This window comes from Aptenodytes patagonicus, chromosome 8, assembly GCF_965638725.1.
Source record: "Aptenodytes patagonicus chromosome 8, bAptPat1.pri.cur, whole genome shotgun sequence".
NCBI classification, from domain to species: domain Eukaryota; kingdom Metazoa; phylum Chordata; class Aves; order Sphenisciformes; family Spheniscidae; genus Aptenodytes; species Aptenodytes patagonicus.
This window is the reverse complement of record NC_134956.1, coordinates 728,380-755,649: the sequence shown is the minus strand read 5'-3', so window position 1 is coordinate 755,649 and position 27,270 is coordinate 728,380. Positions and strand designations below refer to the sequence as shown.

Here is a 27,270-nt window from a genome sequence, read left to right as displayed (position 1 = left end):
GGTATTCAATCCTAATGCTAATCTAAGAAGATTATCTGCAGATCTAAGAAGATATCTGAAACACACAAAAAGTCAATGCAATGATGTTCATAATATTATTTGTCTGTTGTTGCTGTGCTACAGCTATAGAATTTATTCTGTCTGTATAAGCAATATAGAATATAGCCTGCGAATGCCGAGAAAACATTCAATACATTTATAAAGAAGAAACAATATGAAAACTTAAAATGCAAAATCAAACACTATAAACACGCGGGTTGTTTTAAAGCACAGGTTTGTGCTGCTAAACCCAACGAGGTCGCCATGAACCCCCGGCAGATACAGCTGGTCTGCTGCGCATTCTGCAGTGCATCAGTAAGAAAACATTGGACTGGAGCTGCATGGGAAGGTCATGGACTCCGATGTTTCATCACTTAATATGCCTATTGTCTACATCAAAATCACTTGGCAGAATGATTAAACACAAAAAAAATCCGACTAAGAAAAACCATCAAGTTATGCATGAAAAATGAGATTATAGCATCAGAATGAAGGTCACTGGCAAATATGCTGACCAGGAAATCACTTCAAAGTTAACTACAGTAAACGTGGCTTGGACCTGTTGCTTGAAAAATATGTATTATCTACTCATGTTACATATCCACTTTTTTTATGTTTACACTCCAGAATTCAGGCTGAAAGGGCAGAGAGAGAGGTGACAAGTTGTAACAAGCATGTCTAATCTGGCAAAGAGATGAGCCCCTCAGCATTTGGGAAACGGCTCGGGAGATGACTGCCACTTTATCCTGGACTATTATATACATACAGTTACACATATGTAAAAACAAGAGTGGAAAACTAAAGCAGCAATTAAGCCATGAAAATATGGTCAGGTAGAATAAAAGGTCACTGAAATAAATAAGTGTAATAATCTTACGCTACAGACATGCATAATGCGTAATACCTTAACACAAAATAGTAATGTCTCAGAAGGGTAATGTTTCTATTTTCTATACCAATAAGGACTACCAATGCACATGACTTGAACAGCTATGACTTCAGATGTATCTTACGTCCTGTTAGCAGGCAAGAGTTTGATAGAGTGTTAGGACACAGAGTAGAAACAATTGAAAAAGGTATTGTAATGGCAAAACCAACGTAATACACCGACTGTGCTGGGCAGCAGAGGGAACGTGCGTCCCAGCGTAATCCAAAGTATGGTTAGAGGCAGTCTAAAGAATAAGGTGGTTATTGTACCTTCACTAGCAAGCAGTCGCTTGCTTGATGCAAACACTAGCAGGCAATTCCAACCCCTTTAGATGCTATTAGCACCTCCAGTGGTTGCCACCACGATGCTGAGCCCAAGGCAGGAGAAGTCATTTTATTTTATATTTTTAAAATAAAAGCATCAGGAAACTAGACAGCAATCGCATTTTTACATTACATTGACCCTCAATTCAAAAGACTAAAAATAGTGTTTACACTTCTGGTGCAAAAAAACAGTTTCATCAAAAATTAATTAAATTTCTCACTGACAAGCTGAAATACGTGACAGCATTCGGGAGTGCTGCACCATTGATCCCCTCCATCCGAGAAGGTCAGGGCCACCTTCTGCTCTAGTGAGAACCCCAAACCTCATCTCACACTGGGAAGAAAACAGTGTAATTCAGCCTCTTGGTTTTAGTCTACGTTCCATTTCTATGCTATATTTCAGTCTAGTAAAACCAAACACTAGCAATAGCTGCTGCATGACCAACCCTAACTCTTCATGAAAAGTGATTTCAAAGTTTTTCCGTCTGTAAGTCGTCACCACCCCAGCTAACGGGGCAGACCCCACCGTTAGGTGATGGCTGAGGACAAGGCGGAGGGACCCCACACTCTAAGTGCCTACAACCCCAACAGCAGCAGCAGCGTCTTCTCTCAGCCCGCGCGGCACCGGCTGGGCGACTCACGCGGATCGAAGCGGGGTCCCTTGCTGTCGCCAGCTCTTCTGCGGATGCAGCTCCTCTAGAGAAGCTGTTGAGCTGCCAGAGAGGTTCCTTCTGGGACCAGGGATCTCCCCCAGGGCATCCGCTGCTCCTCTTGCACCCTCACCAAGAGGTCCACCCCCTGCTCCTCCTCTGTGTCTGACAGTTCATGCAGCTCATGGCATGCGACAGGGCTTCTTCCCTCTCCACAGGGAGCTGGTTAACCCTTTCATTGGAACGACAGTAATACCAATTTTTCCATCTAAGGAGTCCTGGTGCCTTTGCTCTCACTGCTACTGCCCCGAGTTCAGCTGAAAATAGCAGTATACACACCCTCCGTGTCCGTACCTGATGCTTTCTGTCTCAGCTTTCCCTGCTAGACAGCTCTGTTTCAAAAATACCCCTTACAAGTAATAAAGTGACCTTTCAACAGCTTCTCTGCCATTACTTACTCTTCAAGATAAGCATTATTTTCCATCTCTCTAAAGTTGCTAGTACATGACCAGTTTTACAAAGTTATAATAATTTACCATATAATCCTCAGCTATGTAAAGGTTATTGCCACAGAAAATTAGTTGGCTCAGGCTTTCATCAGTGTTTAAAAAAAATGACTACTTAAGTCTGCAAACTGAAATATAACATCTAATTAGGAATCCTCTGATTAATCATTATTCTTTGCCATCTTGGATATTGCTTTGATAAATGAGGCTTAGGAGTCTTACAAAGTCTTAATTACCAATATTCCAGATGGCTAAGAGTTGTACACAGAGTTTCTCTGGGTACGTGGAGCAATGGAAGACATCTATATTATTTGTGGCTCTAAATGCATACACATATACCCAGGTCGCCTTAACATCAGCTAACTGTGATGGCAGCTCCACAAACAAATGAGGCACGCTGCTCGCGCAACGCCTGTCCAAGGCGGAAGGTAACACACCCTACACTTCTCATGAAAGCCATTCAGTACCTAGGGTTACAAGACTGGTATCGCATTCAGGAGACGAGGCCCCAGAGCCTAAAATTAGAAGAGACTCCTGTTGTCACCATGTGAAGCTTTAGAGCCCAAGGAGATGTCTCCTAAGCTACCTACAACGATGGCATTTAGAGCACATCCGAAGGACTCCGTACCTGAATGGAGCCAACAAGCCATTTTGCCAAACGAAATAAACTTTTCCTTGTACGGCAGGAGTGAGTGGAGTAACAATGGGATAAAAGCACTGTGGAATAACGATGTGGAACAAGCAGCCATCCTCATAAGGATTCAGGCAAGCAACTCCACTGAGCCATCAAACCCATGTCACTTCTTTGAGAAGATGCAGCATGCATTTCCAGCCAGCCCATGGCGCAGAGCGCGACGGCCTGCAGCCAGCAAACCAGCAGACCCATCTCTGCACACACTCCCTTCCCTACAGCGCCATAGGGAGCTGCTCCAGCCATAGCCATGAAGCTAACTGCACTGCTGAGCAGTTTCTGATGTTTTTTTTTTTTTTTTTTATTTCTGAGTAGCTACGGGTTGAAAACAACACTCTAAGAAGCATTAAACTACCAGAAATCAGGGTTGCAGTCCACTGGGAAAGATTCAGCTTTACCAAGTTACACATGTCAGCTTGCAACAGTTAACACAAAAATGGGATAAAGCTGCTTCCCCTCTTCAGATGTGTTCCTCCTGCTTTCAGAAAGCCATGGCATCTCTCTCATTTCCAGCAGGAACATCCTCCTGTGTCTTGTGATACTGACCTCAACTTTTAAACACAGACTCCCGAATCATTTGCACCCTCCCTCTCTCCCCAAGTTAGCACCGTCACAGCTGGTTAGCACAGCAATCTACAACAAGAGCACCAACTTCCCGGCATCCCGGTCTTCAGTGGTGGGAAAAGACAGATATTGAACAATACAAACCATACCTATAAAAATTAAATTGCACATAAACCCGTCATCTGGCACATGCGAGTGTTTGGGTAGCTGATGAAACACCATCTCTGTATCCAGTGCGAGAGATTAGCATACAGCAAATCAGAAAAAGCAATTTTGACCTCGAGCAGTGTTTGCCGACTGCAGGATTTCACAGAACCGTATTTGTACTGGCTTGATTCACTAAACCTCTTGGAGAAGGCAAATGGTCTCAAGTAGCTTTCAAAATCAACCAGTTACTACTAAGTTTCATTTGGGAAGATTTTTGCTCATGACAAGTAGTTGGATAAGAGGAATACAAACTAATTTTGGGACCACACTTTTGGAGATTGAGAGATGGATCCACTCAATATATCTACTATGTAAGCCTAACTACTCTTTCTACCTTATAGGTCAAAGAAATAAAAGCAACCTTAGCTGTAGCTAATCTTTGCAAATTTTAGTGCAGCTTTCTTCCGAGGATTACCCTCTTCACATCCTGGGTGTGCAGACTGCATCTTTTGGTGATGCACGAGGGCCAAACCACCGAGCTCACTATCTTCTTTTGTAGCAACCAGATGGAAAGAAGTACCTGGGAAAATCTTTGACGAACCAGTCTGTTTCACATAATCTATCCTGAAAAAACCCTCCTGTAACTCTTGGTTTCACTTAACCAAGTAGAACAGGACATAACCACTGCTGCCAAAGCTTTTGGCAAGCCTCATTTCTCTGCAGTCAGTGATTGGCAATCCGAGAGCATCTTACAGACTCAGGAGTTTTTTTCAGGCATTCGCAGTACAGCTCATGTAGACAAACACATTTATCATCTGGGGGTGAGAATGTTGGAGAGGGTATTTTATTCAGTGTAGAGATTATTTTAGATTGACTTCTCCTCCAGCCTAACCTCACCTGAAAACACAGCAAACCCATTTCCATGGTTCCTGTCTGGGGATTACCAGACCTTGCAGAGTTCCAAAACATAGATATAAAGCTCCTCTGGCTGACTCCAAAACTAAACATTGCTATCTCTTGCCTTTTATATCTTCAGATAATTTCTTACACATACAAACAGAGAGAATCTGTGCTGAAAATCTGGATCAAACATCCTCCACCATGTAAGTATTTAGGCTGTAACCCAAAAGTTAGTCCTTTTAGCTTTGTGGGAAACTTGATCAAGCCTGAAAAGTCCCCATTTAGGAGGCAAGACTAGAGCAAAGATTTTTCCCTGCTCATTCTTCCCAAGTTTTATGTATTTTTGGCTGATGGAGACAAAATCAGCAACAAAGATTACTGAAAATATTTTATGCAGCTGCAGTACAGTCAAACACAATCCAACCGTGGAATTGCAAGCTTATAAATAAACCTGCAACAGGTTTGCGTAACCCAGAGCTCAGATACCTCAACTTGTACAACACACTACACATTCGACAGTACTGACACCTCATCAAAATACGTTTTTAAACCTTCAAATTACAAAATCCCAAGACAAATTAAGGACGTTTACTCACACAGGTTACTTTCCGGTAAATTTGAGCAGCATTCTGGCATTCTGAGTAAGGGTATTCTGAGGTAGCCATTTCCAACATGCACATTCCAAAAGCATAGACATCCACAGATTCATCGTAGTGTTCCTCATACATTTCCGGGGCCATAAATTCTGGTGTACCTACGCAGACACGCACAAAGAGAAAGGTAAATTTCTGATAAAGTCTAAATGGCTTTAACCACAATCTTTTTCACCTATGAGAAGTATGCCCATTATAGCTGTGTAAGGGTGCATGCAAGATAATTTCAGAAGAGGGAAGTAACTAGAACAAGCTCAAGCATCCTCCAGGGAAGAAACCCAAAGTCCACACACACACTTTCATACCCATGGCTCGCTGGTAATAATACAAGGGGGAAGAGGGGAAAAAAAGAAGTATCAAAATTTCAAAAATGAACAAGAGAACGAGATATGGCACATTGCCTGACCATACTGGAAGTCACAAAATGGTTTCTTTTTCTGGGTGGAAAGAGGGATGCGCACAGGCTTGTGGAGGTGAAAAGGAGAGACGAAACGAGAACCTTCACTCTTGTTTTTATCAATGCAAATTTGCATTTTTTTTTCCTCCAGAGATACACAGCAACCACCCGGCAGACAGACAGCACTTTGAAAGCAAGTAGTATCACAAATCACCTACATAGTCATGCACAAAACATTAAACATAATTCTGTCACTGGTTTAGTGGGACAAATCAATGAGGCTACTCACAGAATAAGGTCCTACTCAACAGGGATCAGGGTGTCAGAAATCTGATGCAACCGGATAAATATTAAGTGAAGCACTGTACTTACTGCTTCATAACGGGAAGTTGCAGCTTTATGACAAGTGGCGACTTACAACGCCTGCAACGTTAGCACAGCAAACTACTCTGAAAAGTGTGGTCTTACAAAGCCAAAGAGAAAAAAATTAACACTTAGGTAATTTATTCCAGGAACTGTATCTTGTAATGTAATCTACGCTTAGGAGTCAAGACTAATTTCTTTCCTTTTTACATTTAGAAAAGATGAAGGAGGAGAGATCAATGCAGTCGTGTGTTGCGGGAGAGGACCAGCGAGCCGCAAGCACCGGGATGCCAAAAGGAGCGCGAGAGGTCTCGGACCACGTGAAGGACCTGGACAAACTCTGCCCGTCGGGCCCAGCAGCAGCCGCCTCCGCACCCAAACTGCCCCCCGGAGCCCTGCGGCAGCCTGGCGGGTCTGTCAGGTTTTTGTGATGACATCTCTACATCAGCAGCAGAAGCACAACTGTAATTAAAGTAACATATACCGGGAAAAAATAGTTCTCGTATATGTCTGGGGACTTGATGTAAGCTTTTTTTTTTTAACGGCAACATAAACGACGTCTCTCAAAATCAGGTTCTGTCAGTAAAAACTCTGCTTCTGCACGTTTTCTGAAGTAGACTTGGCCTAACTCACAAAACAAGCCTCAGCACAAGCATTTCTGTAAAATTCATTTTGCAAAATTCGGGATCGATCCCTCCCTTTGTTTATGTTCCTTCCACCTCAAAGACACTCGTTCCTTCAGCCTTTGTACATCAGCCGGACCCATGTCGTGAAAGCTTAACTTAGTGCCTGCTCTCAGGGTTTTTCTCCCAGCTGCCACACAGGCGGCGGCTGCTGCTCTGAAACGGTTAACAGCTGCCATAGAGAACGTTTTTTGGAGCTGCTACCTTGTTTTAGAAGGAACAAGACTCAGAAGCAGGAGCGAATCTCATGAATTATGGAGCATTTAAAGCAAATCTGAAAAAGTGATAGCGATAGTCTAAGAAACAAATGACATTCTTGACACCATTCCAAAACAGCACAAAAATGACATTTTCCCCCCATCCCTTGGGGTTGGGAAGGCATACACACAAGTATCCTTAAACAAAACAGACCACCTAAATGTAAAGCCGCTCAGCATCTTTTCAGCTCCTCTTGGCAGAAGGAGTTTTGCCCTGGCTCGGCTCCCTGCAGAGATACACTGCAAGGTCAGATGAGCATCAGCGATGGCACCAACGCAGCAAGGGAAAAACTGGACCTCAGCCATGCTGACTTCATTCCCTTCAGACGGATGTAAAACTGCAGCTACTAATATTCCTTTAAAGCTACTACATCTACGGAGGGGGCAGAATTACTCATCTCACCAGTGCTTCCAAGCCCTCCTAATTCCTTCCTTGGAGCAGCGCTACTCATGAAAAAGATAAGCTCGGTTATATTGCCAAAGTGAATGCAGACACCTTGCCAGGGACCTGCAGCCCTTTTCCGTATTGAATTTCTTTTAGACACGAGCATGCTTTGACAGCGCTGTGGTAACAACTGATTTTACAAAAACTTGTATTGGCATTACTGATATTATTCCCCATATTGGCATTACTGATATTATTCCATTATCTCCCATGAACAATTGTTATACTGCAAAAAAATTATGTGAAGAAATACTGATCCTCAACAGAAAAAAACCCACCGATTATTAGAAGTTGAAAACTAGAGAAACTTAACAGATATAAACCAACATGATTTCACTAAAATGAACAGGGTTAAGCAGACCCATAGTAGCCAAGCACATATCCAAAATTTCTATCATTTTGACTTCAACGATACTGGGCTCCCTGAGCATTAAGGCTGATGTTTTAGGGATAGCATTAAGGATGATATTTGTACAAATAATTGTAAAGAATTACAATCTCTGAAAATTTGAGATGCTAAAATAATTATTTAAGCAACTACTGCTTGAAAGACAGGAGGCTGTTTTCATATATAGCAAGGGAACAGTGGTTGTCACTATCAGTTTGCTAACTCTACCTAGAATCTAGTTTCCATTTATATTGTAAGCTGAAACACAACTACGTGCATGGTAACTTCCCCCACTTTCAGCATCATTTCTCAGGAATCTGCAGCTTCCTAGAACCATCACCTACAGATCTGAACAAGGGAGAGTCGCTACGGAAGCTTGGGTAAAAAACACAAAGTGTTTGAGAATTCAGGAGAACATTACATTTACACAGAAAACATTAAATGTAGCTTTTGCAAGGAAACGACATCCGTCAGCAGTCATTCAGAAAACGTCCTCCCAGTTCAAGCAAACCCAAGCTCTAACACTCCTCACGTGGGCACCACCTAAGGGCATCAGCTATTGCATATCCTAGTGGAAATTTCTTTTAATTTCGTACCTACTGATTTTTAATGAATTGCAGACGTCGTTTCAGCAGAACTCTGCCAGGACAGCGTCGAGGCAGGGATGAGCTCCGCAGTTGCCTGCAGAAGCAGCCTGTTTTGCTGATGCCCCAGTAAATGGGGATAAGGTGTTCCAGCCAGGCCAGCTCCCCTACGACCTCTCTGCAAAGGAGAGAAGCCCGGCTCCGCAGGACACTACTGACTCTCCCTTCAAGCAAAAGTAACCCTCCCTATCCCAGCATCACTGGAAGCAGAAGACTTCCCAGGGATTTTGCCAGGCTTTTGCAGCACTCCCTTGTTAGGGAGAGAGCAGGGCATCCTTTCTCTTCCCTCTCCTCTCTCTTTTCTTCTCCCCCCCCAGCAGGCACTGAGCCTGTTCTCTGGAGGATGATGCACACAAGCTGCTGAGAACCCTTGCTGCTCCTTTTAAAGGAGAGAGGAGAAGGATTTGTGGATACCAAGTAATATTTCAATTAAAAAAACAAACAAAAAAGTGTTCTACCATTGTGATACACAGAAGGAAGGAGAAGAGGAAGTCGTGACACCATTTCCTACTGACTGAGATTTTTATAGTGGTATAAAGGGAACAGTCACAAAACCACTTTAATCTCTACCACCAACCTACAAGTGAAAAAACCACTAATGCAAAATGTAAGAGAAAGATATTAAAAAGACAACCACCATACCAACAGGAGGAAGCCAAGGAGAACAGGAGGATTACCTATTACACTTTTGGCAAACGAAGCTCTCTTGAGGGTTGCCAGACCCAAGTCTCCTATTTTCACAGATCCAGTTGGTCCAGTAATAAAAATATTGTCACATTTTAAGTCTCTGTGAATTATTGGTGGAGTTCTTGTGTGCAAGAAAAGAAGACCCTTGAGGATTTGCCGGCACCAGCTACGCAGGACTTTTGGTTTCATCACTTTAAATCTCTTCAGATACCTAGAGCACAAACATACACAGAAGTGGGCATAAAGAAAATGAAGCGTTATTAGAGATTCTAGGGGCTTTAGCAGCTGAAACTCTGTTCTGGATAAAAGCCCCTTATTAGATGCCATAATAGCCGCTCAGAAATATCACAAAATTGAAAGAAATAGATCTTTTCAAAGGAGGAATTAGAGCATTCGTTTTTAGGAAGGAAGATAATAAGCATTTTTGGTGCAAATACAACCAAATATTTGCAAGTCTAATAGTACAGCAATTCACTTCATGCAGAGAACAGCTTTAGGATATGTTTCATATATTCAAATCAGAAGAATACTGAAGTTTAATTTTAACCGCAAGGCTTTGACCTCTGTACCATGCACCTGCATTTTTTCCATTTACCTAAACCACTGATTGGGAGGGCACATTTCGGAAAAACGTAAAACCTGCTAACGCACTGGCAGAGTAGCACGCTGGATATATGCAGTGATGGGTACTGCTCCCATTGGGGCTGAAAAATCTGTTCCAGAATTCATGCCAACTGTTTTATATCAACCTTAACAAGATTGCCAGTACCAAAAGCTATTAATTAACATTGTTTAGTAGATAACCTAGAGCACCTTCTGCTTCAAAAAGAGATTCTACCATTCAAGTGCTATTCTATCTAAATTTTCTAACAAAACATGCAAACACAAGCACAAAAGCAATCACAAAAACACACCCTGACAAAACGTCACAGGCAGAAGATGAAACACACCAGAGAACAGCTTCTAGTTGCATAACTGAAACAGGAGAGCGGGGAAAGAGAGATGGAGGCCAAAATTCTTCCTGTCAAATCAATGCAGTTCAAACGCAGGGACAACTGACAGACACCAGAGAACAGCTCCATTTTTTCCTTTTATCTGGAGATGCCTTTTTTCAGAATACGAAAGTAGGATTTTTCTAAAAATTTCCATCGCTATTCTTAGCCTCCTCACCAGGAGCGCAGTACTTACGTCTTTAGTGTTCCAGAGGTCATCAATTCGGTAACCAGCACGATGCATCTTTTGCCTTTTACACAGGATTCCCAGAAGTCATAAAATCTCACAATGTTTGGATGCTGTAGACCTTTCAACATTTCTGCTTCCTCTTTAAATCTCTGCCTCTCTACTTTTGTGAGTTTTCTGTCCTATAATCCAAAATACGACATTATTAGTAGTGAACGGACAAAAATAAAATAAAGGCACTGCATTGCTAGGGCATTCAGAATTCTAGGTTTGCTTTATGCTTGTATCAAGAGCAATTATAAAATCTTTTATGTAAGAGATGAGCAGCGTGTATGAACTAGGGCACTCGCCTTAAATCCAGCGTCAAGACGACAAAGACTCGCCTCCGAACAAAGAGATGTCTGTGCTACGCTACGCTACATGACAGCATTAATATTTCAGACAACATAAACACACCCGTGGCTTGGTGGATCAACACCCAGCCATTTACATCTTGTTTTGGTTTTGTGAGGCTCGTTGTCTGAGAGATTAACACATGCAGGATTTCATTTCCAGGTACGAATGTCCTCACAGCTGAGCCGCTGCTGTCTTTACAGCTGTGGCTGCTCACCGCCTTCCCCGACTGCTCCCGCCAAGTCACGGCAGTGACCACCAGGTGAGGTCCCCCCGTAACCACGCTGGGCTGTACAGCCCATCCCATTTCTCTAGGGACAAATTAAAACAATACCCCCCTCCAAAAAAACCCACACACATACATTTTTCTATTTGTTTGCTGTTCTGCCTAATCTTACAGACTTTTCTTTAAAGTTGACAAAGGAAGGATTTAAAGCTCTCTGTCAGCCCCTTCTGTAGGCTGCACGTTGGCCGCATGGAAATACTTATTCTTTTAGATTAGAAATGTAAGGAATGTCATGTTCTACTACTCTGGTTTTCCTAGAGAAATTTAGGAGCGTTTACCATAAACTCCAGGCTGTGAAGTGACCCTGCAAGGAGCACGCAGAGCCCGTCTCCTCCTCCCCACAGCTCAGCAGAAGCCTACTGGGCTGCCTGGACCTCATTAGCAACACGGAGACCCCTACCACAAGCAGCTCAGATGCACGCTCTAGCCTATCTAGACGGTGTAAAAGAGCAAAATGGGAGTTTCACCGAAGACCACGCTGTCGCCGTCTGGTTTGTCTCCCCTGGACGGTTGGTCGGGCTGGGAGCACTTCCCTCCGCTGCCCTAGAAATGAAGCTTTTTCATTCTTTAAAAGGCACAATTGTGTAACTGTTCTTACTTACAGAAGCAGAGGCTCACAAATCACTCAGATTAATTAGTTCATATTTTAACCTTTTTTCAATCATTTTCCTTTCCTCGGCTCACTTAGGCATGTTTATAAGAGCATATACGTAGTGAATTAAATTGGCACCCAGCTGATTTGTAACCGAGTCGCAGAGGGATCAGGCCACTGCCATTTTGATAGCCTGCCCTCATCTGCGATCGCAAAGAACTCGATACGGGAATGAGAATTTCCATGGCTACAAACAAGTCAGCTTTACACAGAGACTTCACGAGAGAAAAACCCGGGTTGAAACAATGATGCTTTGGCTCTTCTTGGAAGACAGAAAACCTGCTTCCCCAGCGGTGTGCGTGCGTGGGGGCGGCATTTCCATTTTACACCGTGGCTGCTGAGGAGGTTCTCAGTTTTCTTTACGTTTTATGGAGCAGCATCAGAGCTAACGTTGCCCCGAGCAACAGCAGCCATCCCGGCTGGCACAGCGGGGTGCCCTGTGGGGACCGATGCCCGGATCCCCAGGGGCAGCCGGGAGCACCCCGCGCCCAGCAGCGCTGCAGGGGACAGGCGGGCAGCAGCACGCTGAACGCCAACAGCCGAGAGCAAGGCAGCGTTGCTGCTGCTCTGTAGCAACTGCGTTTTTTCTAAGTTAAAAAAAAAAAAAAAAAAAAAAAAAGCAGGCTGTCTAATGAGCCAGGACAGAAGAGCCTGAGCATTGCTTTCAAATCCATCACTTCTTTCCCTACTGCTGAGTTTCCTCTTAATTTAAACCCCGTAGAATAAATCAGACACACTGCTATTAAGGAGGAAAAGGAGCAAGTCCTTGTGCGAGACAGGAAGAGCAGAGTGTGGGCTAGCAGAGAAAGGAGAAGGCGGCCACACAGATCCAGCAGTTTTTTTAAAACCTTCTAATTAGAAAAAAAGTAATACCACACCCCTTGACTCTCATTTCCAGATTTCTGAGCACTGTGAGAAATTTTCCACTGCTACTTTAAGGGTAACTTTTAAAAATATCCTTCAGACATTGCTAACAATCATATTCTGTATATTCTACATATTATGAGCGGCGGATCATTTGGGCTGCTGTCTGAATTCAAAGTACTGAGACGGCAAGCTGGGCAACTGCAACAAAGTGATTCTGGAAGACAAATATGTGTTTTATCTATAATTACAGCTAAAAGAGTCTGGATTTTTTTTTTTTCCCCATCAGAATGATAGCTGAGCATCTTTCTCAGGAGAGAAAGCCTGGGTCCAGTACTAATACTTGAGAGAAGGACGAGAGCAGGGAAGACGTACAGGCAGGGCTTTGGGCAGAGCAGCCGCCCCCGCGTGCCACGTTCCCCACCATGAGAGGGGTCTCCGGCGCTGTAAGGGCTCAAACAACCTTTTCTAAATTCCTCCAGGCTGAACCTGACACGAGTCATTGGCCAAAGCATAAACTGTTTCTGAAAGGGCTTAACAGTTGAACTGTTTTCTACTCTAAAGCAGCAAAAACACCCATTTAACTGCGTGATTCACTCAAGGTTTTAATCCAAACCCAAAACACCTTCACTGGGGTCACAGACACTTATTCCCCATCATATAATCCACACAAGGCAAAATGTCTTTATGCTGAAGGTAAGGGCGTAAGCCTGAAACAACCTTAGGACATCAAATTTTAAGATGGGGAACAGGATTCTTTGGAGAGGTCATGCCAGAGAAAGCTAACCCACTTAACTGGATTTAAGGCATCACTTTGCATAACCCAAATTTATCAAAATTTGGGGGAATGAAGCGAGTTTCTGGGGGAATGAAGCAAGTTTCCAGATTTCACCCGAGGAGTCATCAACCATCGTGCTATCTGCAGCAGCAGATGTCTACAACATCGTACAGCTGAACCAGGAGGCTCAGGGATGCCGAGCTACACGCGACGGCCTGCTCCTCCATAGCTTCACAAGCACACCAGCGGCATCACGCCGAGTTGACAAACAAGCTCGTTGCTCAGTCTGCTCCACCGCGTTTATGGCATTACTGCTGTTCTGAGCTTCCTCAAGACACGAGACTTGAAACTTGGAAAACGTTCTTCTCAATGTGATCCGGGAGGTATCAGTATTAGTTTGCAGATATCTGCATGCTCCCTCTCCTTTTAAGGCAGCCTTCTTGGCTCTTCCCCTCCTCGCTGGGACACAAAGTCTTGGCTCAGGAGGCGACACTGTAATTCCATTTCAAATAATTGAAAGCTTCTCAAGCCTAGTACTTAGCACCAAGGTTTCTAAAATAAACTTCAACCTTCAAAAGTCCACAGTGATCGCACTGAGCTAGTTCAGCTTTTCCAGACAAACTGAAGTTAAACAGAACCAAGCAAGAAGCGAGACGGCTGCTCGGTTTGTGTTACTGCTAAGAAAGAATCTGTAAATTTGTTTCTCCGGCTTAATAAACTGTGAAGAATAGTCAGCTTAAAAGGCTTCAGTACAGACTTTGTCGGCAGCACAGCTGGAATGGGAGCACCAGAGGGAGCGGACACTAAGAACGAGCTTTCTCGCCCTCAGAGCTTTAGCTGTATCAGCTTTGCAAATACATACACAATGCAAACTCATCAATTACCTGTTATTTTACTGCAATGCCAAAGCTAGAATCATGCCCAGCAGCAACGAAAGCACTAAGTCATACAAAACACAAGAGCAGATAGGAGACTGCATCCGCTGCCACGCAGCCTACAAAGCAGGCTGGTTTAAAGAGGCGTTCCCCAGTGCAGCCACACTGATCCGTGGCCGGCTGCCTTAACCCTGCGTTGAGAATTTGACATTTTATTATTACAGCTACTCTGGGCTCCTGCGGTTAAGTGCTTACGGAGTGCTTCTGCAGGCATAAACCGCAACAGCGAGCGTTCATGGTGCATCTCGGGCGCAGCATCACCAGTCACACAGACACCGTCCGGTCGCACATACAGCCTGGCTGGCTTATGGCTCCGTGATTTCACCGTTCGTATAGGCAAATAAGCATTAATTGGGTTGGGGTTATACAATGTATCCTTCACTACAAAGGGCAATTGAACAGACAGATATTAAAAAAGTGGTAAGAAGAGGTTATAAATTGTAAGCTACCTTTTCTTCATTAATTTTCCTAGCTTTCCTGTTGCAAATCAGATAATAACTGCATGGTCAGTTTTAAGCATCAAACCACTGAAAGCTATTCGCTTCTTTTTGGGAGGAAGAAATAATTCCCAATTAGTACTTTATAGCCTCGCTCTTGGAAAATTACACGCCCGTTCAGAGAGACTGGAGTAAAACGATGTTTGCAGCAGGAAGCTACATTAAAGCAAATTTCCTATCCATAGATCATATTTTTGCTGATCTAACACACGTATGCTCTCTGCTTCTCCCTACTTGTTGCAGGCAGGGTGAACACATACCTCTCTTTGTTAATATAAAATTTATCCCTTCATTAAGTTCCTTAGTGGGGAACAAGAGCAGAGACTGGAATTAGGAAGTAAGTGTGTTAACAAAATGAAAGGGAAAGCTTACAAATTAAATTTCTGGAATGACACCCAAATTAACAGCAGGAACATGTTCTGTTAGTCATCCCCAAGCATCATTTCCTCCAGGTTGTAACATATGGGCTCTGACTAAGACTCTGAAAGTTATACAAGCAAGAGACTGGCTTTCACCTGAGTCTGTAGAAGATTCCTAAGAAAGATTAATAACTGAGGTCAAGTTTCTTGCCTACTTACTTGTGAGGGGCTAACAGATTTGGGAAAAAACTACAAGCTCATCCCATGAGGAAAGGGGATGAAATGAAAGAAATAAAAATAAGACCACACAAAAAAATTATTTTTTATATAGCAATGCCTATAACCGTGTAAGAGCAGGGTTTGAAGCACAGCTGTAACCAAACTAGAAAGTTGTGCTGCTTTGCAGTTTCACTGTGTTTCTTTAAGTTCCTCCTTTTAAAGTCTTGAATTTTCAGTAACGTTAAAAAAAATTACACTACTTTAAAGACTTTACAAGTGGCAATGACTTAAGAATAAACCCACACTTGCTAGCGAGCGAGTCCGGGCCACAGTACTGCTGGTTTCAGACAGCCAACCGAAGTTCTCCCGTCTCACTCCGGAAAGACCCTTTGCTATTTTGAGAGATCCCTCCCCAGCCCCGACAGGTTCAAGCTGCTCGTTTGGTGGGTTATACCCTTGCTAAGGACATCTGAAAGCCCTCTCCTCTCCTGCCCACACATTTGTACCAGCACGTCTCCTTCCCTGGCACACAACTTGGGTATCTTACCTAGACTTCTTGGCCTAAGAACTTCTTCTGTGTCCAGCTAGCCTATAAATATTGGGTTTGGTTTTTTTAAAATGCTTAAACTCACATAGCTGGATTTACTGATGGTTATTTAATTTTGCCTAACAGGACAAAGTCCTCATTTTGGAACAGATTAAGGTCTGTTTGGTGAAGCAAGTAGGAGCAGTAGGTCAGCAAGTGAGGGAAAGGCTCACCTCTAACATCTCTCACCCGTATTAGTGATGAAGAAAAGGAAACTGAGGAGGCACTCCTGACACAGGAACAGAAATCAAATATCTAAATCAGCAGAATGAACATCTGTTCATATCATTACATTTTCACATCTGCGTGCCAAATCTGTACATTTGCTCACGTACCGCAACTACTCTTCTAGTCAGAGAATGCCTTGAGATATGAAATCAGCAGCGGGATCCATTGACAGCTTTCTCCTATGTAGCTGTCTACTGGTTTATCGTGGATTTATGGACAGAAGTGCAGTTCTGGTCTGCCCTACAGTCACAAGTTCGATAGCGAGATACCCAACTTGGTGGGAATAGACGGCAGCCTTCCCAGACATCCTGCAGCGTAAGCCAAGAACGTGCTTTGCTCTGACAGCAAACTTAGGACGTGTTAGCTGGTACCCGCATATGACTATCAATTCATTAAATTCTGGATTGTCAGTACTGCCTCTTCAGGGAAATGTCACAATTTTGCAAAAGTTTTCAAATTTTAAAAATTCAAAGGCCTTTAGAAATAAAGATGAACAATAACACATTTTAGAAGAAAAAAATAAAAACAATTGTATTTAAAATGAAACCTTTACTCATTTAATGCAATCACCTTTTGCATTTCACATTAAGACTTGTCTAATCCACTATCAGAGGAATCTAGGGTTTCTCCCAAAGACATAACTGGGAGCAAAAGCAGGCTCAGATACGCAGCAGTTGGGACCGTGAAGATCTCGAGATATTACTGAAGTAGTTGCTCTCAAGTACCAACTCTATGTCTTTATTATTATTATTATGCCTATGCTATAAATTGTTAATAGCATTCAGGACCTCTTATTCCCAAACCCTGTACATTCAATTATAAGCACATATCATTTAAAACAATCCTAAAGGAGAAAAATCCCCTTTCTGTAAACAAACAGCAGATGCCATTAGACAACTTGAAAATCGGGAAAAAAATTTTACAGCTTCATTACATATCAGCATTCAGCCAACATTCTTCTTCACTAAGTCACCCTCGGTGAAGTTACAGCCTGCTATTTGTCAGCTCTATTAGTGAAGCACAGTGAGGTTTCCCAGTGGTAACTCATTTTCCAAATGCATAAAGAGCAGCCCTTGCCCCCAAGGATGCTCACAATTCAATGAACAGGAGCTACAGAGCAGGCTGAGAGAGATTTACTTATTTGCCTGAGTCACTGCTAGAAATCTACACAAAATTAGGAGCTGATTTTGGATCTTTATGGCTAAATCTGGCACTGTCAAAAAGGCTGAGCTTGCGTTTTTTGCTGGACACAAGTACAGCTTGCTGCTTTTTAAATTGCTTAATGGGCATGTCAAAGTCTTATGGCAGAGGAACGATGAGATTCACGTCTTCTACTGAACATCACAACTTAAAAAACTCATCCTGCAAGGTGCAGGAGGAAAGGGAATCAACATCTCAAATCACAAATCTCAAAGCAAGAGCCATGAAAACACCTAAGAAACCCAACACCATGGGCAGAGACCGTGTTTTACAGATGAAAACCTGCCAACACAACTGCACTACGATAACCTATGGTTAAACAAAAAAGTTCTTGTCACAAGCAATTGAATTAATTGCAGGTAGCACCCCATTAACTCTCTTAATTACCAGTGCTTCACAGGTTCCACATAAGCTTGTAGATGAAATACCAGAAAACAGTTCAGGCTTGCATCACGAACTGACTTTTTCAAAGGAAACCATGAAATCAATGTGTGAAAAAAGCTGGACAAACCCCCAGATCACCTCTGCTCACGTAGAAAGAAAAAAACCAAACCACCAAAAAACCATTTTAGACATGTCATGAGAATTTGGTATTTTGGTATTTTCTGGAATTCACTTCTGAACCTAGCGTTCATTAAAGTTTATGCAACAGCTTGTGCTGTTTTTCAAAAGCATTTTGCTTCACCTACTTCACATCATCCATAAACACAGTATTTGGACACGTAAAATGTCTAACATGACGAGACATAACGTCTCAAACAATGAAGCCAAACGCCGATGTGCCCGTGATCCTGGTCCCATGTCCCACCCACAGCGGGCTCCTACTTCTGTTTTCATTTCTAAGGGGTTTGGAAGAGCACGAGTTGCTGGCTAGAAGACTCAGAAAGAACACGCAAATACCTCCAAGTACAATGGCTGACGCCTTTGCAATTTTCATCACTGTGGTTATGAATTATCCTTGTTTTGGTGCTGGACTCGTCTACACCACGCAGCCAGACAGAGGAGGAGGTGGCTCCAGCCATCCCTTAGAGGCTTGGTCCTTCTGGCCTGGGCCACAGCAAGAGTGGGAAGAGACAGTTCAGTGCTGCTGCCTAAAAAATCGTCTTCAGAGAACTGAAAATGTGTGGAGGCAAGAGAGGAGACGCCGCTGCCCTCAGAGGGCTGGCACTTCCCAGTTTAACACGGGTATAACACGACAGATAAAACCTGTCTCCAGACCAGTACAGCAGCAGGGTGCTTGCATGCAGAAAGAAACCATCCGACTTTTTTCTTCTTTCAGCTTCTCCCTTTACTCTAAGGCAATTTTCAAATTAACTTATTTTATAGGTATGAAATCCCCTTCAGTTTCTCTTTGCTGTGTGCTTGCTAAGTAGAAGTGCTGTCTTTCCTAAAAAAGAGGGGGTGCCATTCTTCGCCCGCCGGGGAGACCCAGCCGGAGGAGCACCACCACCTTTCTCAGCCTTCCAAGATGAACTGAAAACGTTGCTATTTACCCCACGTTACCATTCAGCATGTAAATGTTAATGCTCATTTGGCCAATAAGCTTTGCCAGCGAAAATTAACCCAGCACGAAGAATCAGCAGAACAAGGCAAGTTTTAATTAGCTTTGCCCTGGCAAATTTAAGCTGAGTGTGTCTGGCGTAGCATTCAATCCTGCCTTTCTAACAGGCAAATTTCATTTTCATCCCATTATTGCTACCATTTCCCATCCTGCTATAACCTAGCAATTCCGTACTTCAGTTTGCAAAACACACTTAAAGTGAAATATTCTTACCAGTGAATTAATTATAATCCACCAGTAACCCTAAGTAGAGAATAGGATGCTCAGTTACAGTCAGAAACATTCAGAAATAAGAAAACAGGTTCACTGTAACCTGAGTGCAGCCACATAACACGTACCTTCCAGCATCATAGGTGTTTTGAATGGTAAAATCTGTAAAAATGGTAAATCTGCTAAGACCCAACAGAAATGTCTGCATGGCTTTACAGTTTCAGTAAAATACTTTGTAAATGATTAAAATTTTCTTTGCAGCAGTAGCAAAGCCGAGCGTTAGCTAAACCAGATTCATTTCTATCTGCTGACACCTTATAAATGGAAGAACATAAACGTGACATTTATACAATGACTTTAAAATGTTTTCACCCTGTATTAGTTTTTATCATTCGTGAAATACGCTAATTTAGAAAAGTCACTTAAAACATTTTGGAACTTTTATTTAAGCAGAAATACCGTAACAGGAAATATATTATCACATTTGTAATGGAGATCATTCAAGTCAGAACATACATTTTCTGCCTCCAAAATTAAGCCCTTGAACTCTGTTGGGTTCGCTAGTCAACCACAGGTTAGGCAGCCTTACCAATCCTAGAAGATACCCACTGAACGGGCCTTCAGACTTAGCCTCTAATTTATTTTAGGAAACTACCTCAAAAGTTTTCAAATTAGTGAAAAGAAAAAACCCCCAAACCCCCCAAGACTCCCCACCAAACCAGACAGCTGGACTAACAACCACGTAACAGCCCTGCCTGTAGAAGGCTGTAGAAAGGTATTTTCAGGGTTCTTCAAATCATAGTTCTTACACAGCAATGAATACACCTTTAATTCGATCCTTCTTCTCACAAAAACCACCTCATGTCACGTAAAAGCAGAGTTAAAAGCCATTTCCCACTTGTTCCTGTCCATCCAATGCAGCATAATACTTGAAGACCTTAAAACACATCAGCAAAGCAGAGCTGAGCCCAGGAGAGCACCGAGAACATCAGGAGGTCCCCTCAGTCTCGCTGGCCGGGGCTGCAGCAGCCGCCCCGAGCTCTCCGTGCGGGAGAACAACTTGCACCTTCTGTCTCCTTTACCACCCCAATGACTGCAGCCTTTATTTAGCTGGACATATTTTATTTTCTTCCCGGAGAAGAGCTGTCTTGGTGCACAGGCCAGGCGAGCAAGGAAAACTTGCCCACGCAGCCTTCAATGTAAGTTCAGCACGTCTTTGTTTTCACAAAACAAGTAAGACTGAACAAGTGCATGTGTGTCTATGTACATACATGCTGAACTTAATTATATTGAGGAAAAGGAATATAAAATAGCTGGACAACAGAAAAGTGATGGGTCTTTGCACAGACCTTAATTTAAACTCTAATAGTGGCTTAATGGATCCTGGAGAGAGACTTTTCTGTTCTTCCCTCACATTGTGGCCTGCTGAGCCACCTACACCCGGTCATTTAACTCTTCCGTGCCCACGTTTCGCATCTCTAGGACACAAAAAACCAGTCAGGAATTCCTCGGTACACCCTGGAGGTCTATGGATAAGCAGCACCATCATTGTCAGTATCGTGAACTCTTTCTCCGCCCACCTTGCTTCTGTTTTTTTGCTAGGGACCTTTGAGGGGAGTTCATTGGAAGAGAATACACGAAAATAGTCCTTTAACATGACTTCCTCTTTCTGTTTTAAAAAAAAAAATCCTTGCAGAGAGCCATATTATTGCAAATACCCAACTTATACTCCTGCACCTGGAAAGTCAAGAGTCTCAGAGGCCTCGGAGCTGCCCCAGGAACACTCTGCTCTCGTTCCAGCCCTGCTCCACAGCACGCAGCACCCGAGAAAGGACCAACTGCTTGGTGCTGCTGGAAATAAGATTCAAAAGAAGAGGTATGTGGGAAGGATATAGTGCAAAGATGAAGGAAAAAGCCAATAGGCCATCTTTTCTGCCATAACGACTCAGAGACTGGAAACAAGCATTCCCTGTAGCGTGCGTGCAAAACTCTTGTAAAGTAGGGACAGGGACCTTTCACCGCCACAAAGACACTTACAGACTGGGGTATCCCAGCTCCTGAACTTACGTAGTAATTTATCTGGAGTTTGGAAATGTCTTACTTGGGAACCTTTTTAAATGCTGAAAAGAGCTGTCACTTTTCGTGCATTCCTAACACCACTTGACAACCTGTTAGAAAACACTCAAAGGCAAACGCTGCACTCCTGGCCAGGACACATTAATCAAAGTCTCCCATAACAGTTAAGAATTAAGCTGAAAGCATCACATTTGTAACAAAATAGTTCCTTTTTCTTTCTTTCCCTCCTGCAAAGCTTGACATTCTATAGCCCTACCCAAAAGAATAACACTAGCTTGTCAGCTAAAACATACTAACAGCTAAAAATTTAATTTCCCATCCCTTGAACAGCAAAGCATGAAAGGGTAACATCAACATGGGTTTATGAGAAACAGATCTTGGCCACTTTCCAATGAGATTGTATGTTTGGGTTGATAAAGATAATAGCATTGACATAACGAACTCAGATTTCTGCAATGCATTTGCTTCACATTAAGAAAGAATAAGAATGAAACAGAAAATAGCCATTTACATAAATTGATTAAAAATTGGGTAAGTGATCAGTCACAAAATATGTTACACATATAAAAATACACATCCTTGATGATTTTCAAGAGGTTCTTCAGGCTTAGGTTTTGTTCTAATGAAGTGATTTGTATTTTTATGAAGAACTGTGAAAAAAGCCCATCGTTACTAACAAATTTTACACTTTGAAAAGAGTTAGGAGAATGTTGAAGCATAAAGATGACAGGTCACAGAGACCGAGATGCTTGTGTAAGCTGGGTGCAAGCAGCCTAACGCTTGGCTCACAGGAGGTTGTGTAGCTCGGACAAGAGACAGATCAGCCGGCACGGGGGCTGGAGAGCCAGCTTTGCTAAGCAGCGATCCTAAATGACCTAGGGAGCCTGCCGGGCAGCAGGAACGCGAGGCTGGAGCGGGAGCGTGAAGCAAGGAGAGCCTGCTGTATTCTCCTACTGCAAAAAGCATCTCCCAGTGCAGAGCACACTTTTCAACATGCCCCTTAACGTGAACCCAGTTTTGAGGACGGGCCGTGAGAATCACTGAAGAGTTGGGCCATGCTGGCCACGACTAAGGAGTTCAGTCTGCACAATTTATCTGAGAGAGGGTCGGGGATTATCAGAGATTCATCCAAGAAACTCTTATGAACCAAGGTACATAGGAGATTCACCTAGATGATCACAGCGGTACTTTCTCACTTGAAGTCTGTGACATAGTTATGTTACAGTCATAGTTACTGTTCTAAGACACATGCCCTTGGCTAAGGTCCCGGAATACTAATTCGAATGCTAGTTATCAAATGCAAACAAGACAGTTCAAATCTTGGCTAGACTGGACCTATGAAAACATGAAGTCAGCAGCGCCAAATCTAAACAAATGTGAGTGGTGTTTAGTGATAGGAGTTCCTGCAGCCCATCACAACAAGAGTTTGAAAATTGGATAAGCAAAAAAAAACCCCAGCCAAAACAAAAACCATATCTTGCATTAGCAGATTCACAACCGGTGGGCATAGATACATTTCTTACGAGTCAGTGTGTTCAGACCCCTTGATCACAGCTGTTTAATAAGTTAAAATCTCTACCCTACAGAAGTACGGATTTTATAACGTGATGCAAGGAACGTTCCATATACTGTATTTAACAAACAGCATCAGACATTCAAAGACTCTACAGAAAGCAACATTAATCAGAAAACTACAAGGACAAAACACCATGTATAATTTTATAAAAGATTTCAAGACAGAATCGTAGAATGGTCTGGGTTGGAAGGGACCTCTAAAGGTCATCTAGTCCAACCCCCCTGCCCTGGGCAGGGACATCTTCCACTAGATCAGGTCGCTCAGAGCCCCATCCAACCTGACCTGGAATGTTTCCAGGGATGGGGCATCCACCGCCTCTCTGGGCAACCTGTGCCAGTGCTTCACCACCCTCAGCGTGAAAAATGTCTTCCTTACGTCTAGTCTGAATCTACCCTCTTTCAGTTTAAAGCCATTCCCCCTTGTCCTGTCGCAACAGGCCCTGCTAAAAACTCTGTCCCCATCTTTCTTAGAAGCCCCCTTTAAGTGTTGAAAGGCTACAGTAAGGTCTCCCCGAAGCCTTCTCCTCTCCAGGCTGAACCACCCCAACTCCCTCACAGCCTTTCTTCATAGGAGAGGTGCTCCATCCCCCTGATCATTTTTGCGGCCCTCCTCTGGACCCTCTCCAACAGGTCCATGTCGTTCCTGTGCTGAGGGCTCCAGAGCTGGATGCAGTGCTCCGGGGGGGGGTCTCACCAGAGCGGAGTAGAGGGGCAGAATCACCTCCCTCGACCTGCTGGCCACGCTGCTTTGGATGCAGCCCAGGATACAGCTGGCTTAAGAAAGACTTTCAAATGGGAAAATTAGGTTATGGAAAAGAATGGCCTGGTAGTTTGGGCTTCACACTCAGATTTCATTGAGTAGTGCAAGAAGATACTGTCAACAGAGACATTATTTGCCAAAAAAGGCTTGTTGTATGTTTAATCACGTATTATTTCCTACATTCATAAAACCCAATACTAGTTAGAAAAACATACAGAAACATTCCTCTCTCTGTTCTCTCTCCCTCCCCCAAAACGCTCTACAAACAGGAAAAAAATGCAAAAGCCGGCTTTACTCTACAAACTGCCTTAAGAAGAGGGTATATAAAGATGACGCTATTCTTGGCTACCTCGCACGCTCTGTAATGATGTGTACCTACGCAAAGCAAATAAATACTATTTTCAATTTGGCTAGTGTTTGACTTCAAGCGCACTAACAAGGTACTACAGAACTGAAGAACCCACCCACAGAGAAGTAACCCAACACAAGTGTTTGCCCTCCTCTATTAATTTCAGTAAATAAAAAGACTAAAATCTCTTCAAATGAAGCAACTAAAGAAAAAAACAATAGTGCATACAAATATCATATTAATTTGAGTGACACCACCTGGTTTGATTGCTTGGGGTTGTTTTTTTTTTTTTAAAGACAAATTGCATAGCCTGCAAAACTTAGGATTGAAGATCCATTCGGTTCAGTGCACAGTAAACAAAATGGTTCTGTATTCAATAGATAAATAATATTCCTGCTAAACACTTTTATGAAGGCGTTATAAAGAATAAATATATATATTTTTTCCAAAGATGGAGATCTCTGCTCAGTAAAAGTTAACCACCTATAAAACACAAAATACAGCCCAGTGAAAAACTTGACTAGAAGTTAGGAAAAATGACCTGGGAACTCTGCCTAGTTTTCGTCTGATTTTAAAACACTTTATAATTACTCTTCAAACTTTCCAAAATTCACGTATTTCATCTCTCCTTAGAGATTTTCCTATTAATAAAGACCAATCAATATGCCCTTTTAAGATTGCAAACGCTGGTCTCTCTGAAGTCCCTGTGGCTTGCATAGCATGAAAGCTTTTTCCTAGTATGAAACAACAGCTTAATTACTAGTGAAGGAGAACCAGCAATTCGACTAAGACATTTTTTAATCGCCAGCAGTAATGGACGTTCACTGTAAAGAATGTAAATCCTGGAACCGTGTTTCCCACAATCCCCAGGATAAGTGACAGGTGAGTACACAGAAGGGCTTCATCGGTCAACAAGTTATTGTGCAGTCGTGGGGAAAATGGTACTCGTACAGAAAAATGAAAGCACAGATGTCTGCAGAGTAGACGGAAAAAAAAAAGAGTGCAGTATTTAACCACGTATCACAGGACATTACTAGTAATTGCCCTACCCCGGGACAAAGAAATGTTGTAGGAGGTATCCTTGCAGGAAAATGCTCAGCTCAAGACTGTCACTGAAATTAAAAGCAGAACAGATACCCTCAAAGGATTCTATTTACCTCTTTCTCAATAAAATCATTTTTTCTACATAGCACCACTTCTGTAACACTCACTCAGCTTTGCCCTTCCCCACCGCTCAGCCTCAGTCTGGCTGGCACCAGGCAGCCTCACCCCTCGTCGTCTCAGACCACGGAGCTACCATGCTCATGCAGAAAAGCAGGTCATGAACGGTTACGGATGCAATAATATGAGGCTTAGCCTGAGGATGGCAAACTGCCACCAAGAATAATTTTAAAAGCTTCCTGGGGAAATCAAAGAAAGTGGTGATGTATGTATTTTGCACAAAATGCTTTTGCTCAGAATTTCTGAAGGGATTCAGTCTCTCCTCTGTGAAACAGCACTAAGAAGAGATTTCAGAGTCTCTGCATGTGCATTCATGGGTCTCAATTAATATTTTCATCCCTTTAAATGAAGTATTAAAAATCCCACTTTATGTTTGAATTAATTCTTTTATAGTTTATTTCTTTACACATTTTCTATAGAGATTTCAGCAAAACCTGGATTAATGCAAGGTACAGCAGACAGAGAGGATGAATGAATTTAAATCTATGAGTCTAATTCAACTCATCAGTAGAGCGATCAGAAATTAGACAACAAAAAAAGTTTTTACAAATATATTAATGACAAGAAGAGAGCCAAGGAGAATCTCCATCCTTTATTGGATGCGAGGATATCACCGAGGATGAGGAAAAGGCTGAGGTACTCAATGCCTTCTTTGCCTCAGTCTTTAACAGGCAGACCAGTTATCCTCAGGGTACTCGGCCCCCCGAGCTGGAAGACAGGGACGGCGAGCAGGATGAACCCCCCATAATCCAAGAGGAAGCAGTCAATGACCTGCTACGCCACCTGGATGCTCACAAGTCTATGGGGCCGGATGGGATCCACCCGAGAGTGCTGAGGGAGCTGGCGGAGGAGCTCGCCAAGCCGCTCTCCATCATTTATCAGCAGTCCTGGTTAACGGGGGAGGTCCCGGACGACTGGAGGCTTGCCAATGTGACGCTCATCTACAAGAAGGGCTGGAAGGAGGATTCAGGGAACTACAGGCCTGTCAGCCTGACCTCGGTGCCGGGGAAGATTATGGAGAGGTTCATCTTGAGGGCGCTCACAAGGCATGAGTGGGACAACCAGGGGATCAGGCCTAGCCAGCACGGATTCATGAAAGGCAGGTCCTGCTTGACCAACCTGATCTCCTTCTATGACCAGGTGACCCGCCTAGTGGACGAGGGAAAGGCTGTGGATGTGGTCTACCTGGACTTCAGCAAGGCCTTTGACACCGTCTCCCACAGCATTCTCCTAGAGAAGCTGGCGGCTCACGGCTTAGACAGGTGGACTCTGCGCTGGGTCAAAAACTGGCTGGACGGCCGGGCCCAGAGGGTGGTGGTGAATGGAGTTACATCCAGTTGGCGGCCGGTCACGAGCGGTGTTCCCCAGGGCTCAGTTTTGGGGCCGGTCTTGTTCAATATCTTTATCAATGATCTGGACGAGGGGATCGAGTGCTCCCTCAGTCAGTTTGCAGATGACACCAAGTTGGGCGGGAGTGTTGATCTGCTCGAGGGTAGGAAGGCTCTGCAGAGGGACCTGGACAGGCTGGATGGATGGGCCCAGGCCAACTGTATGAGGTTCAACAAGGCCAAGTGCTGGGCCCTGCACTTCGGCCACAACAACCCCATGCAGCGCTACAGGCTTGGGGAAGAGTGGCTGGAAAGCTGCCTGTCGGAAAAGGACCTGGGGGTGCTGGTCAACAGCCGGCTGAACATGAGCCGGCAGTGTGCCCAGGCGGCCAAGAAGGCCAATGGCATCCTGGCCTGTATCAGAAATGGTGTGGCCAGCAGGAGTAGGGAAGTGATCGTGCCCCTGTACTCGGCACTGGTGAGGCCGCACCTCGAATACTGTGTTCAGTTTTGGGCCCCTCACTACAAGAAGGACGTCGAGGTGCTGGAGCGTGTCCAGAGAAGGGCAACGAGGCTGGTGAGGGGTCTGGAGAACAAGTCTGATGAGGAGCAGCTGAGGGAACTGGGGTTGTTTAGGCTGGAGAAAAGGAGGCTGAGGGGAGACCTCATCGCTCTCTACAACCGCCTGAAAGGAGGTTGTAGCGAGGTGGGGTCGGTCTCTTCTCCCAAGTAACAAGCGATAGGACGAG

General features: G+C 43.6%; 1 protein-coding gene across 13 annotated transcripts in view; it reads right to left on the bottom strand.

The window, feature by feature from the left end:
• Window positions 1–27,270, bottom strand: part of WNK2 (WNK lysine deficient protein kinase 2) — a 121,615-nt gene that overhangs the window by 66,379 nt on the left and 27,966 nt on the right. For all 13 annotated transcript variants that reach the window (XM_076345900.1, XM_076345901.1, XM_076345905.1 and 10 more), the window contains exons 3-5: window positions 10,454–10,626; window positions 9,256–9,476; window positions 5,345–5,502 (exon numbers count right to left, since the gene is read on the bottom strand). In XM_076345900.1, the coding sequence (XP_076202015.1) occupies window positions 5,345–5,502; window positions 9,256–9,476; window positions 10,454–10,626 (552 nt within the window). The remainder of the gene's footprint in view (window positions 1–5,344; window positions 5,503–9,255; window positions 9,477–10,453; window positions 10,627–27,270) is intronic.